This window comes from Pelophylax lessonae (assembly GCF_965119305.1).
Source record: "Pelophylax lessonae genome assembly, chromosome: 6".
Classification (NCBI taxonomy): domain Eukaryota; kingdom Metazoa; phylum Chordata; class Amphibia; order Anura; family Ranidae; genus Pelophylax; species Pelophylax lessonae.
This window is the reverse complement of record NC_138773.1, coordinates 229,589,369-229,603,153: the sequence shown is the minus strand read 5'-3', so window position 1 is coordinate 229,603,153 and position 13,785 is coordinate 229,589,369. Positions and strand designations below refer to the sequence as shown.

At 43.5% G+C, this 13,785-nt stretch overlaps 1 protein-coding gene across 1 annotated transcript in view; it reads right to left on the bottom strand.

Moving 5' to 3' along the window:
* Positions 1 to 13,785, bottom strand: part of USP40 (ubiquitin specific peptidase 40) — a 129,341-nt gene that overhangs the window by 18,285 nt on the left and 97,271 nt on the right. Inside the window, exons 16-18 of the mRNA XM_082261771.1 lie at positions 11,651 to 11,718; positions 9,211 to 9,285; positions 9,023 to 9,128 (exon numbers count right to left, since the gene is read on the bottom strand). Coding sequence (XP_082117897.1) covers positions 9,023 to 9,128; positions 9,211 to 9,285; positions 11,651 to 11,718 — 249 coding nt within the window. The remainder of the gene's footprint in view (positions 1 to 9,022; positions 9,129 to 9,210; positions 9,286 to 11,650; positions 11,719 to 13,785) is intronic.

The window sequence follows — 13,785 nt, the reverse complement described above, 5'->3', positions numbered from 1 at the left end:
TCATTAATCTGATAAAAAACGTCAAGGTGGGTTTCGGGACTGCATAAATACATTTGAAACTAAAGCATGTGCTTGCCTTTTCATCTCAGGCTTATCTTCTGTGGTTTGTTTTAACAAAATATATTTATTGTTTCTTCCTATTCATGAGAAATAAGTACCCTAAGAGCCGGTTCACACAGGTGCGACCCGACTCGTCGGGGCGACCTGTGAAGTCGCGGTGCGCAGCTCGCACCGCGACCTCGGAGCGGCCGGCACGGACTTCATATCATTGAAGTCAATGCAGGCCGCTCCAGGTCGCCCCAAAGAAGCTCAGGGCCCTTTTTCTAAGTCGGAGCGACTTGTGTCACTCATATTAGAACGGGTCCTGTGCTACTCTATGGCAGGCGACCCACGGCGACTTGTCAGGCGACCAGGTCGCCTGACAAGTCGCCCCAGTGTGAACAGGGTCTAAACGCTTTATGCAAAACCATCCCAAAATGTTGGCCTAAATCACCTTGATTACTGCTGCTGATCAAGCACAGTGCAGTTCACATTAGATTTAAGCTGGCCACAAATGGATTGACTTATATCCTATATAGCCATTCAAGTAGTTTTTCTTTAATGTCTTTTTCACAACAGATTTGTTGTTCTGCAATTTGCTGAATTTTCCAGCATGAGAAAACCCATTGTTTCCAATACAGCCTGTCACACTGATGTGCTGTGTAGAAGAGCTTTAAGAAAAATATCCTTCAGCTGCATTTTGGGTGCTCTGACCTGCATTTTACTATTCAAGCCCTATTAAAAAGGACACTTCCAAAAACTCAAAGGCATCCAAAACACGTAAATGCATTATGCTCGATACACAAAGAATAAGGACCATTTTTTTTAGCCACATAACTGCAGTTTTTAAATATTATTGGGCTCAGCCTAAACATGACTTATTAGCATTAAAAAAAATAAATAAATTGGATTTTTGTCTTATCGTAAAATCCTTTTCTCTGATGTATATTGACGGACACAGCTCCAGAAACTTCTTGACCATTGGGTTATGCTGCCCCCTACAGTAGTAGGACACTAGGCAGGAAAAAGCTTTACTGTGCCTATGGGGCAGTCCCAGGGGGTATACTCCCACTTCCTGCTATAGGCATTCAGTTTAGTTGCAAGCAGTTAAAGAGGAAGTATTCAGCGCTAAATCTTTCATGTCTAAAGCTAGAACAATAGCTGCTGGACACTGAAAAGGCCAGACCATAAAACCTCAAATGCAAATAACATAGAAAAGTAGTGCAGCGCTTAAACTAAATGCATGAAAAAAATCATGAAAAAAAACATAACTAAATATAAATAATAAAGTCCATAAAAAGTCCATGAATATGAGCAGGTCAATCATCAAAGAAGGAGGCCTTCAGTGGGGAAGAGATGAAAATCATGCAATACTGTTCCATGTGTCAGCCCATCCACCAAGAAACCTACTGCCTCTCACCTCCACTATTCCACCACTAGGGGTCACCAGGCCATTCAATAGCAACGGTGATTAACGGTGTGTGGGGGGAATCCCTGCTCAGCTAGGACGATTCATCCGGTGTCATAAAAAGTGAAAAAAGATCTAATGCTCTTTGTCTTTAAACATTTATTTAAAATTTGCAAAGTACATTACTCACAAGAAGGGCACTTTCACAGTGCCAAATGCAGTCTTATCACAGAGCGTAGTTCATGCTGGGCAGCCGCGGGTGATGTCATACTCCCCCTAGTGGTCGAATAGTGGAGGTGAGAGGCAGTAGGTTTCTTGGTGGATGGGCTGACACACATGGAACAGTATTGCATGATTTTCATCTCTTCCCCACTGAAGGCCTCCTTCTTTGATGATTGACCTGCTCATATTCATGGACTTTTTATGGACTTTATTTATATTAGTTGTTATGTTTTTTCATGATTTTTTTCATGCATTTAGTTTAAGCGCTGCACTACTTTTCTATGTTAGTTGCAAGCGGTGTCAGATGAAAAATAACCCAGCTCAATAGAGGGTTGGGTGCTGTGTCCTTCAAAGAACATCAGAGAAAAGGATTTTACGGTAAGACAAAAATCCAATTTTCTCTTCCGTTCATTGACAGACACAGCTCCAGAATCTTCCTGACCATTGGGACGCCCCAAAGCAGTGTCAAACATGAGGGGTGGGAAAAAACACAGCAGAATAAAATTCCCAAAAGGCCAAACCTAGCCAACCAGGTAACATGAAGCTCAACCAGGAACACCTGGAGCTCACCTGAAAAAAACATACACCCTCAAAGAGGACTAATCCTCTCAAACAGTGGCCTGCAAAGCATTGCAGCCAAAAGCAGCATCCACAGATGCCAGCACATCAATTGTATAAAAGTTTGTGAAAGTGTGCACAGATGACCAGGTGGCCACCTTGCCAACCTGCACCACTGACGCCTGATGGCAGAAAGCCCAAAAGGCACTAATCGCCTGCATAGAAAGCACCTTAACAGGGAACGGAGGAACCGGACCTGCACCACTTTCCGTCTTGTCCATCTGGAAATGGTCGTGGCAGATGTGACCAATCCTTTTTCGAGGTCCATCCGTAAGGACAAATAGTAAGGCTGATTTCCTAAACTGCTCGGTTTCTGCAAGGTACACCCTGATCCCCCGACCAACATCCAGAGATTGCAAGGCAATCTCCTTAAGATGTTAAGGCTTAGAACACAGGGAAGAGCTGCTCACGTATATAGAAATATGGGGCAACTTGGGAAACAGTGACCATAGGTCAATTCGTTTCAGTATTAATCATAGTAATAGGAAACACAAGGGCAATATAAGGACACTGAATTTCAAAAGAGCCAATTTCCCAAAACTGCACTCTCTGCTAGAAAATATCAAATGGGATATAACCCTGGGGACAAAGAACACGGAGGAAAAATGGGAGTGCTTCAAAAGCATACTTAAAGGGATTGACCAGTGCATTCCAAAGGGAAATACATTTAAAACAGCAAAACTAAACCCTGGATGGCTAAACTCCAACATAAAAATGCATATTAGTGCTAAAGGAAAGGCCTTCAAAAAATACAGGACTGAGGGGTCATTGGCAGCATTCAAGCATTACAAAGAGTGTAATAAGAAATGTAAAGGCGAAATCAGGTCGGCTAAAATAGAACACGAGAGACATATAGCGGAAGAGAGTAAAAAGAACCCCAAGAGATTCTTTAAGTATATAAACAGTAAGAAAGCGAGGCCAGAACACATTGGCCCCATAAAAGACGATAAGGGAGTTTTGGCCACAGAGGACAGGGAAAAGGCGGTAGTGTTAAATAATTTCTTCTCTTCAGTGTAGCCCCCCAAAAGAATTGGGGGGCTACACTAACCCAGCTTGTAAGGCCAAACTAAACAACACACCACAGGAAATACCGCCATGGCTAACAGAAGATAGACTTGGAACTAAACTAGAGAAACTTAACATAAATAAATCACCGGGACCGGATGGCTTGCACCCGAAGGTTCTTAAAGAGCTCAGCCAGGTGATTGCCAGACCATTATTCTTGATCTTTAAGGATAGTTTACAGACGGGTATGGTTCCAGCTGATTGGAAAAAGCCAACGTGGTACCAATATTTAAAAAGGGGCCGAGATATATCCCGGGCAGAGATGTATAGTAAGTAGAACTACTTCACTACTGTACTTAAGTACCGAAAGGCGGTATCTGTACTTTCCTGGAGTAGAATTTTTTTCTCCTACTTCCACTTTTACTTCACTACATTTTTTCAATGATTTCAATACTTCTACTCGAATATTTTTTTTTGTGCTGCATAGTTACTAGTTAAAACTATAAAAATTACCACTGCCAGAACAGTAGATGGCAGGTTTCATGAAGCTCAAAACATGTGTATTATCAGCGCATACGAAAATAAATGCTACTGTATGTATAAATAAAAGCTGCATTTGAAATAATAAAAAACAATAGGATGTTCAAACTTTTGACTTCTTTCTTAAATAACTACATAACACAGTACTTGTACTTTTACTTTCAGTACTTGAGTAGCAATTTTTTTTTTCAAAACTACTGGTACTTTTACTTTCAGTACTTGAGTAGCAAAATTTTTTAAAAAACTACTTGCAAGTACAAAAAATGTTGAATACTTCTACTTAAGTCACTTTTTGATCGAGCACTTCCACTTCTACTCTAGTCACTTTTTGATTGAGCACTTGTACTTTTACTTAAGTATTGGTTTTTGAGTACTTTATACAACTCTGATCCCGGGTAACCATAGGCTGGTCAGCCTAACATCAGTAGTCTGCAAGATCTTGGAGGGGATGTTAAGGGACCACATACAAGACTTTAGTAATGAAAATGGTATTATTAGTAGTAATCAGCATGGGTTCATGAAAAATCGTTCTTGCCAAACCAATCTATTAACCTTCTATGATGAAGTGAGCTGCCACCTAGATAAAGGTAAGCCTGTGGATGTGGTGTATCTGGACTTTGCAAAGGCCTTTGACACTGTTCCCCCACAAACGCTTACTGTTCAAACTAAGGAAGGTAGGTATGGACCATAAGGTGAGTACCTGGATAGAGAACTGGCTCCAGGGGAGGTTGCAAAGGGTGGTGATAAATGTGGAGTACTCAGATTGGGCGGGTATGGAAAGCGCGGTCCCCCAGGGTTCTGTCCTGGGGCCAATCCTGTTTAATTTATCCATAAATGATCTAGAGGAATATTTGCGGATGATACTAAACTAAGCATGCCAATATCTTCTATGCAGGATGTGGAAACCTTACAAGCGGACCTGAACAAAATAATGGGGTGGGCAACTACATGGCAGATGAGGTTTAATGTTGAAAAAAAAAAAAAAAGATTATATATATATATATATATATATATATATATATATATATATAAATTTTTTTTTTTTAATAATTGGAAAAAAATTTTTTTTTTTTATTCTTTTTAATAATTAAAAAAAAAAAATATATTATTTAGTTTTTACATTTAAAAAATAAAATTAAATTAATAATAAATAACCACACTCCCTGTCAAAGGTAACTAACTGGACAGGGAGATGGTAATGCATTGAGAAACAGGCAGGCAGTGGAAACAGTAATTACAACAGTCATTACTCCCGTCCACCACAAGAGGGCGCCAGTTCCCCATTGGAAGCCTCTCATCTCAAGTAGGCCAAAAAGCCGGGGCCTCAATTTTCGGACGGCCCGGAAGTCCGTGGAAAAATGACAGGACACCTTCTGCAGGGCACCCCAGGCGCCAGGTCGCTAATTCTAGTCGCAAATGCGACCTGGCGCCCGGGTTTTGTCGAGGCCTGCTGTACTGGCAACCCTAGCATATGGAAAAACCTATTCAGAGAAAGGGAATACAATAAGACACGTGGCCACTCACTAAAACTAGAGGAAAGGCGGTTTAACCTTAAAACACGCAGGGGGTTTTTCACTGTAAGAGCAGTAAGGATGTGGACCTCTCTTTCGCAAACAGTCGTATCAGCAGGGAGCATCGATAGTTTAAAAAACTATTAGATGGGCACCTTAAAGACCACAACATACAGGGGTATACAATGTAAGGTTAACAGCAAACACACACACACACACATATCATAGGTTGAACTGGATGGACTGATGTCTTTTTTCAACCTCACTATTTTTTCAACCTCACTAACTATGTAAACAATGTCATTAATCAGATGGAAACCAGAAACAACCTTAGGAAGGAACATCTGACAAGGGTGAAGCACCACTTTATATCTGTTAACCACCAGGTAAGGTCAATCACAAGACCACGCCGCCAGCTCCGACACCATGTGTGCAGAAGTAATAGCCACCAAGAAGGCTACCTTCTTGGACAATGTAAGCAGAGGAAGCTCGCAAATATTTCCGAAAGGCGAGTACTGGAGAACCGACAGCACCAAATTGAGATCCCACGGAGGTAATGGAGACCATTCTGGGGAGCCAAGTGGCGAACCCCCTGAATAAAGGTGCAAACTAAAGAATGTGTAGCCAAAAGGATGGCAAAAGAAAACCTGGCCCTTGACTGTACACAAGGCCAGGCGCTACTCAACACCTCGTTGGAGGAATGCCAAAATCCGAGCCACCGAAATGGTATGGGGATGAACCCCAAGAGACTCACACCATGCAATGTACGCCTTCCAGCGCGATGGTAAAACCTTCCCAGAGGTAAATTTTTTAGTCTTTTACAACGTGGGAATCACCGATTCAGACAACCCCCTTATCTTGCAACACCTGGCCTTCAACAGCCAAGCCGTTAAAGCCAGCGACTGTAAAGCAGGATGGAAGATTGAACCCTGGGCCAATAAATCTTCTCTGAGAGGAAGTCTCCAAGGGCCATCGGTGACAAGCTGTACCAGATCAGCATACAAGACCAGCGAGGCCAGTCTGGAGGCACTAGGATGACCGGATCCCTTCTGCCTCGATCCTTCACAGAAGTTTCAGTGAGGGAAAGAGTAAATCATAAGACACTGGTCCCAAGGAGACACCAGTGCGTCTGTGATGTCGGCCAAAGGATCCTGAGACCTTGCCACAATTCTCTGTACCTTCCTGTTGAGATAAAAGGCCAACAGGTCCACCTTTCAGAATTTCCCCACTGGAGACACAGCTGAACCATAGAATGTCGGCTACCTCCCGAGCCGCCAGGACACTTCTTGTGTCCCGTTGATGATAGACATATGCCACGACTGTGGCATTGTCCGATAGATCCTTACCTGATCCTTACCTGGCACTCCTGAAGACGATTTGTCCAACGAGCCAGACAAATCTTATCGCCCAAATTTCTAGTATATTGATCGGTAGTCTTGACTCCCCCAGAGTCCAGACCCCTTGAGCGCATCTGTGCCCAAAACGTCTCCTCACCCGGACAGGCTAGCAACCGCAGGGACCACCGTCCCGTACAGGGGGAAGGAGTATTATCTAAAGACTGTGGATCCTTGCCCCACTTGGCAAGAATCTCCCTTTGCAGAGGCTCAAGTGGAACTGTGTAAATGGAACTGCCTCGAAGGTAGACACCATCAGGCACAGCGCCGCAGGCAAGTCCAGAAAGAAGACTGACTGCTGAACAATAGGAGCGGAGTCGCATCCTGCAGCTTTGGAGTTTTTGTGCCCCTGGAAAAAAACACCCTGGCTGAAGCCAATCCAGAGTCAGACCCAGGATAGTCCAACTTGGTGGACGGAACCAGAGCAGATTTTTGAAAGATCAATTTTCAACCAAACTCCTACAGAGTCCGCACAGTAATGTCCAGGTTGTCATTTAGAGCAGTCAGAGACTCTGCTCGCAGAAGAAGATAGTCCAGGTACTCAGTACCGATACCCCCCACTGCTGCTACAATGCCAACACTGGGGCCAACACTTTTGTGAATACCCGAGGAGCTGAGGCGACCAAAGGGTAATGCCATGAATTGAGCATGCTCCTCACTCACGGCAAGCGGAGGAAACGCTGATGACCAACATATACTGGAATATGAAGGTAGGCGTCCTTGATGTGGGGATGCCACTACTGTATGAATGGACCCCATTTGGAACTTCTGTACCCGCATATGGGGTTCAAAGCTTTGAGGTCCAGGATTTGACGTACCCTGCACCTTCCTTCCTTGGAACTGTCAACAGGTTTGATTAAAAACCTTGAAAATTTTCCGGTTTTGGAACCGGAACAATCACCCCTTGTAGTAGAAAGACTTACACCGCCCCAAAGAGAACCCGCAGGTGGTCTGGCGACAAAAGCAGAATGGAAGGAAAGAACCACAATGGAGGATAAGACCAAAACCCGATCCTGTAGCCGGACCGGATCAGCTCGTGGACCCACCTGTCTTGAATCAGGAAGGTCCATGGGTCCAGAAAGAAGCGAAGATGCCCTCCCACCTCAGACATGGGTGAGGGCGCCCCTTCAGGCAAAAGAGGGCTCGTCTGCAGGTCTGGAAGAACCCGCTCTCTGTGACGAGACTCCTTGCCCCTGGCAGCCTGTGGAAGAAGAGTACTCTTCCCCCTGTAAGACCCTTAAGGATATCATCGAGGAAGATCCAAACAGGCGTTCCCGCAAAAATCGGAGAACAGATAAGGCCGTCTTGGAAGACTGGTCCACAGACCAGCATTTTAGCCTTATCATGCGCGAAGGACCACTGCTGTCACGGAAAGCCTAGAAACCAAAAGGAGCCGCATCCAGAGAGGCACCACAGACAAAACTGCAACCCCTAGACCAACTGGTCCGCCAGCTCGCAAGGGCAGGGGGAAGCGGTTACCCCTCCAGATCCCCGTGGAAGACCCACTGTGACCCTAGAGGGGCTGGGGAGAAGGAGGGGAACCTGGGGGTCCCAACGTCCCAGGAAGGGGCCCACGTCCACCCCAAAACCCTCAAGGGGGAGAGGGGGACAACTACTTACCATACTGTGGAACCGGATGGGCACCGCTCTGGACAGATCACCTCTCCACCAGGATGGGGGTGCTGTCGGCCAGGAGGAACGCTGTGACCCAGGCAGCGACCAGGTCATATGCGTCCTCGCAAGACATTTAACTCGCAGGGCAGCCCCCGTCTAGTGGCTTGAGTTGTGGCTGACTTAGCACGGAGCTGAGACCTGAACGCGCTCGTTGGCCATGCTGTGGAGACCGTAAGGATCTAGAATATATATGTCTGTCGCCCAGTCCAGCAGTTGCTTGTAGTTTTCACAGGAACAGAACATACTAAAAGAGGAAAAAAATCAGTTTAAAAAGGAAAAAATTAAAGGATCAGAGATTCCAGCATAGAACTAGGTCCTTACTCCTGACTAGGCAGAAAAAAAACGGAATGCCTATAGCAGGAAGTGGTAGTAAACCCTCTGGGACTGCCCCATAAGTGGGGTAAAGCTTTTTCCTGCCTAGTGTCCTACTCCTGTAGGACGCAGCATAACCCAATGGTCAAGAAGATTCTGGAGCTGTGTCCGTCAATGAACGAAAGAGAAAATGTGTTTTCATATGTTTTAAAGCACGCAAACTAATGTAAACAAGCAAGAAACACTCATCTAGCAGGTCATCAGAAACTATTAGGATATACCCAATATTTTTCTCTTACCCCCTAAATGAGATATCTGCAGGGCTCCCCGGCAACTGAAGACGTGATTGACGGAATTCTGTTCCATTTTTGGACAGTACAACCAAACAGGTAACTTTAGAAATCCCTATAGAAATGGCACAATATATGAATACAAATAAAATATTTACAGGCAGTGTAAGATATGGATAGATTTAGTAAATACCTACCTTGGGTGGAAGTCTTCCCTCTGTAATGACAAATGTGTCTCCAGATCGTATGTTTAAATCCTTCAGTGTGGAGTCCTAGAAAAATGAATACAAATTAAGAGCTTCTCATTAGTCTCTTCTCACCATTTATTTATCCTGTCTTAAGTCTATGTTAGTCAAACAAGAATGCAGCTCCAAAAAGGGACTTTTTATGTGTATTAAAGTGATACTAAAGGTTATTGTTTAAAATAAAAAAAGTGGTTATTCTTACCTGCGGCTATGTGCATTGCACACAGTGGTCCCTTATATCCTCTTTGGAGGACACCACTGTCAACTACTCCTTAATCAGGATGCCCTCTTAGCAAGCTGGGCTGCGTGTGTCCATAGACACCCACAGTGCTGGTAAAGCCATGCAACCTCCAGTCACACAGGAGTTTGACTAACAGCAGGAGCCTATGGTTCCCACTGTTCACAGTGTCTCTTGTGAGAGCAGGAAGCGAGAGGACCAGTAAGAGAAGGTCAAGTAAGAGTTTAGGAAGGGGGTGGGTAGAACAGTTAGTGGGATGTTTTTTTTTTTTTTTTTACCTTAATGCATTCCCTGCATTAAGGTAAAAAAAAAATGTTTGACTTTAGAACCACTTTAAACCCATCATCTCCCCCATGCCCTGTGTAAAGATCTTCAGAGCATAAACAAGGAAGACATGACCATTCCATAACAACATACAAAGTGGGAGAACAACTCATTACACAGAACACTAATCACAGAAAGACAACATATAGTACCATATCACTCCACGCAATGGTCAAAACTAAATAAATTTATCTTCCATATTCTTCATCTTGGGTAATCACATCCAAATTTCTGCATGTACACTATATTACCAAATGTTTTGGGACACCTGCCTTTACACGCACATGAACTTTGGAACCAGCTGGAAGCACTTTGCAGCCAGAACTCGTATCAGCCAAGGCATGAATATTCACCTGGTAGAACTTGGGAGAATGTGTGAACTAAAAGTGTAGGCATTCAAAATAAGTTGTATCTAGCCTGGAATTATAAGCAGGTTCCCCTCTAAGAGGGCCCACGGGCAGAATAGAAAAAAAACTGACAGTCTGTAGTACGGACCTGACAGCGGAGGGGGAGGGGGGGGCTTTACATGCGCTGCAGCCACCAGGGAGTGTGTTCATATCCGACAAGCTGACTTGACTGTCAGATTGAAGTAGTCCAGCGCCACCACAGCTGCTGGGTTGTTTTCACATGCCCCCCTGCTAATGGGTGCCCCCGGCATGTATATGGGGCTCCGCTTGCCCATCTGCGGGCCCCGGACTGACATGGCTGGTGTCGCTAGGTCGAGGGGAGGAAACCAAGTCCCCTCTCCTCTCCTTGCTAACCCTGGAGCAACGTGTAGGATATATATTTCCAGGTCCCCCTCTCCACTGCATTTAATTCATAGGAGCACAGAGGAAACATCCAAGGTCTTTTAGACCCTGAATGTCTAAGTAAAGAGAACCTATGAATTTTGAATGAACCCTGTAAAGAGAACTGTCACCAAAAAAAAAAATAATCACACAGGGGACTTTTAGCCCCCTATGTAATAAAAAAAAAAAAAAAAAAAAGTAAAAAACGTTTTTTAATGTCGTAAAAAAAACATTTTTTTGCCCCTTTCACATACACACATGTATTAATAAATGTAAAAACGCACACATCAGGGGAGTCTACCCATAAAAACGTTGACTGCGATAACCAGGTTACATATCGCCACGCACGTCTGAGTGGTAGCAAAATTTCTAGCACCATACCTTCACCGTAATGCAAAACCAAACCTGTAGGAGGCTTTAAAAGCATCACCTATGGAAAATGCAGGTTACTGAAGTTAGTCGCCATTTCATGTAGGCATGTTGGGCATCTATTTACTTGGTGCAACCTTATCTTTTATATTTTACCAGAACATTGGGTGCTCTTTGTGTTTGTGTGCCCCCTAATTAACTTTCTTGTATTTTTAACTGAAAGACTAGACTTTTGGGGCAATACAAGATATTGGAACTACCACCTTTTCATTCTCTATGGTGTCTGCTTTCAGAAAACAAATGGGTTTTATGCAATCTTCAGGCCTAAAATTATTTTTTACACATGTGCAAAAACGGCTCTGGCGGCAAAAAGGCTAACAGCATTTATCTTGTGCGATACATTTACAGGTATAACAACATCTGCAAATGTATTCACCTCTTCCATTATACATCAAAGCCATGAATGAAGTGTATCAGTGGTTATTAACCAGAATAGTATGAAAGAGAATGGAATACAGGGAAGTTATATGAATAGAATGAAAGAGAATGGAATACAGGGAAGTTATACAATGTGGGTAAACAGAGCTGCAGGAGAGTGGAACATGGAAAAAAAGGGGTGAGGGGCTGAACGGATTATTGTTTTGTACATAAAGGACACGTTTTGAATTAATACTTCTTGAGTTAGGGGATCTCCAGCTTCATAACACCAGTCCATTTTCCTAAGGTGCCAACCAGCTTCAACTGAAAGAGACAAACCTATATATAAATTTTCACCACATGTACACTTCTACAAAACAGTTAACATATATGATGAAAGCTTTCAAAAGACTATCAGTAACTGCCTTCTGAAATCAGTTTTTTATCCTTTCATAAAGGTACTTTACATTAATACAACAACAAATGAAATTATTTACTATCATGTTTACCAGTGACAAATGTCTTAGCGAAAGCCTTCATTTTAATACTAGTAATATAAAAAAAAAAAAAACAGGAAAAGTCTGAGCCCACAGGTACACTAATTGTTTTTATGAAGACAGAATAATGTATATTAAAAATATGCTACATCCAAAAAGGTATTGTACACTCACAGGCCACCTTATTATGTACACGTTGCTAGTACCGGGTTTGGACCCCATTTCGCTATCAGACCCGCCCTAAAGTGATACCTAATGATACAAAGTCTCTTTTTTGCCAAAAAAAACACCAAACATATCATACTTAACTGCTCTGTGCAGTGGTTTTGCATACAGCAGCCCCGATCCTCCTCTTCTCGGATCCCTCTTTGGCTCTCCTGGCCCCTCCCCACTGACAAGTGCCTCCACAGCAAGCAGCTTGCTATGGGGGCACTCGAGCAGAGCCACAGCTCTGTGTGTTCATTCAGACACGGAGCCCCGGCTAGGCTCCGTCCCTTCTCACTCCACATTGGCTCACTGATTTTGATTGACAGCAGCAGGAGCCAATGGCGCTCTGCTGCTGTCTTAGCCAATGAGGTGGAAAGTCTTGGGCAGCTGAGTCTCTCCTGCAACATCGCTGGATAGAGATGGGCTCAGGTAAGTATTAGGGGGGTTGCTGCACATAGAATGCATTAAAGTTAAAAACCTTCTGCCTTTACAATCACTTTAATTCTTCGTGGCAAAGGTGTAACAATGTGTTGGAAACATTCCTTAGAGATTTTGGCCCATATTGACATGATAGCATCACGCAGTTGCTGCAGATTTGTCTGCTGCACATCCATGATGCAAATCTCCGTTTCCACCACATACCAAAGGTGCTCTATTGGATTGAGATCTGGTGACTGTGGAGGCCACTGGAGTACAGTGAACTCATTGTCATGTTTAAGAAACCAGATTGAGATGATTTGAGCTTTATGACATGGTGCAATATTCTGCTGGAAGTAGCCATTAGAAGATGGGTACCCTGTAGTCCTAAAGGGATGGACATGGTCAGCAACAATATTTAGGTAGGTTGTGGCGTTAAAATGATGCTCAAATGGTTCCTAGGGTACCCAAATTGTGCCAAGAAAATATCCCCACACCACTACACCACCACCAGCAGCAGCCTGAACCGATGATTTAATGAATCCATGCTTTCATGTTGTTTATGCCAAATTCTTACCCTACCATCTGAATGTCACAGCTGAAATTGAGGCTCATCGGTCACCTTTTTCCAATCTTTTATTGTCTAATTTTGGTGAGCCTGAGTGAATTGTAGACTCAGTTTCCTGTTCTTAGCTGGCATCCGGTGTGATGTGTTGTGCGATCAGAGATGGTATTCTGCCTACCTTATTTGTAACGAGTGGGTATTTTAGTTACTGTTGCCTTTCTATCATCTCAAACCAGTCTGCCTATTCTCCTTTGACCTCACACATCAACAAGGCATTTTAGTCCACACAACTCCCACTCACGGGATATTTTCTCTTTTTCGGACCATTCTCTGTAAACCCTAGAGATGGTTGTGCATGAAAATCCCAGTAGATCAGCAGTTTATGAATTACTCAGACCAGCCTGTCTGGCACCAACAACCATGCCACGTTCAAAGTCACTTAAATCCCCTTTCTTCCCCATTCTGATGCTCGGTTTGAAACTTCAGCAAGTCATCTTCACCACGTTTAGATGCCTAAATGCATTGAGTTGCTGCCATGTGATTGATTAGCAATTTGTGTTACAAAGCAATTTAACAGGTAACCCTAAGAAAGGGGCTGGTGAGTGTATAGTAGCGTTGTCTTTCATATAGTGCTCTGGTGTATTAAATGTTTACTTGTAAAACACATAAAAAATATTCAGGAATTAAAAATTGATCATAAAAAAA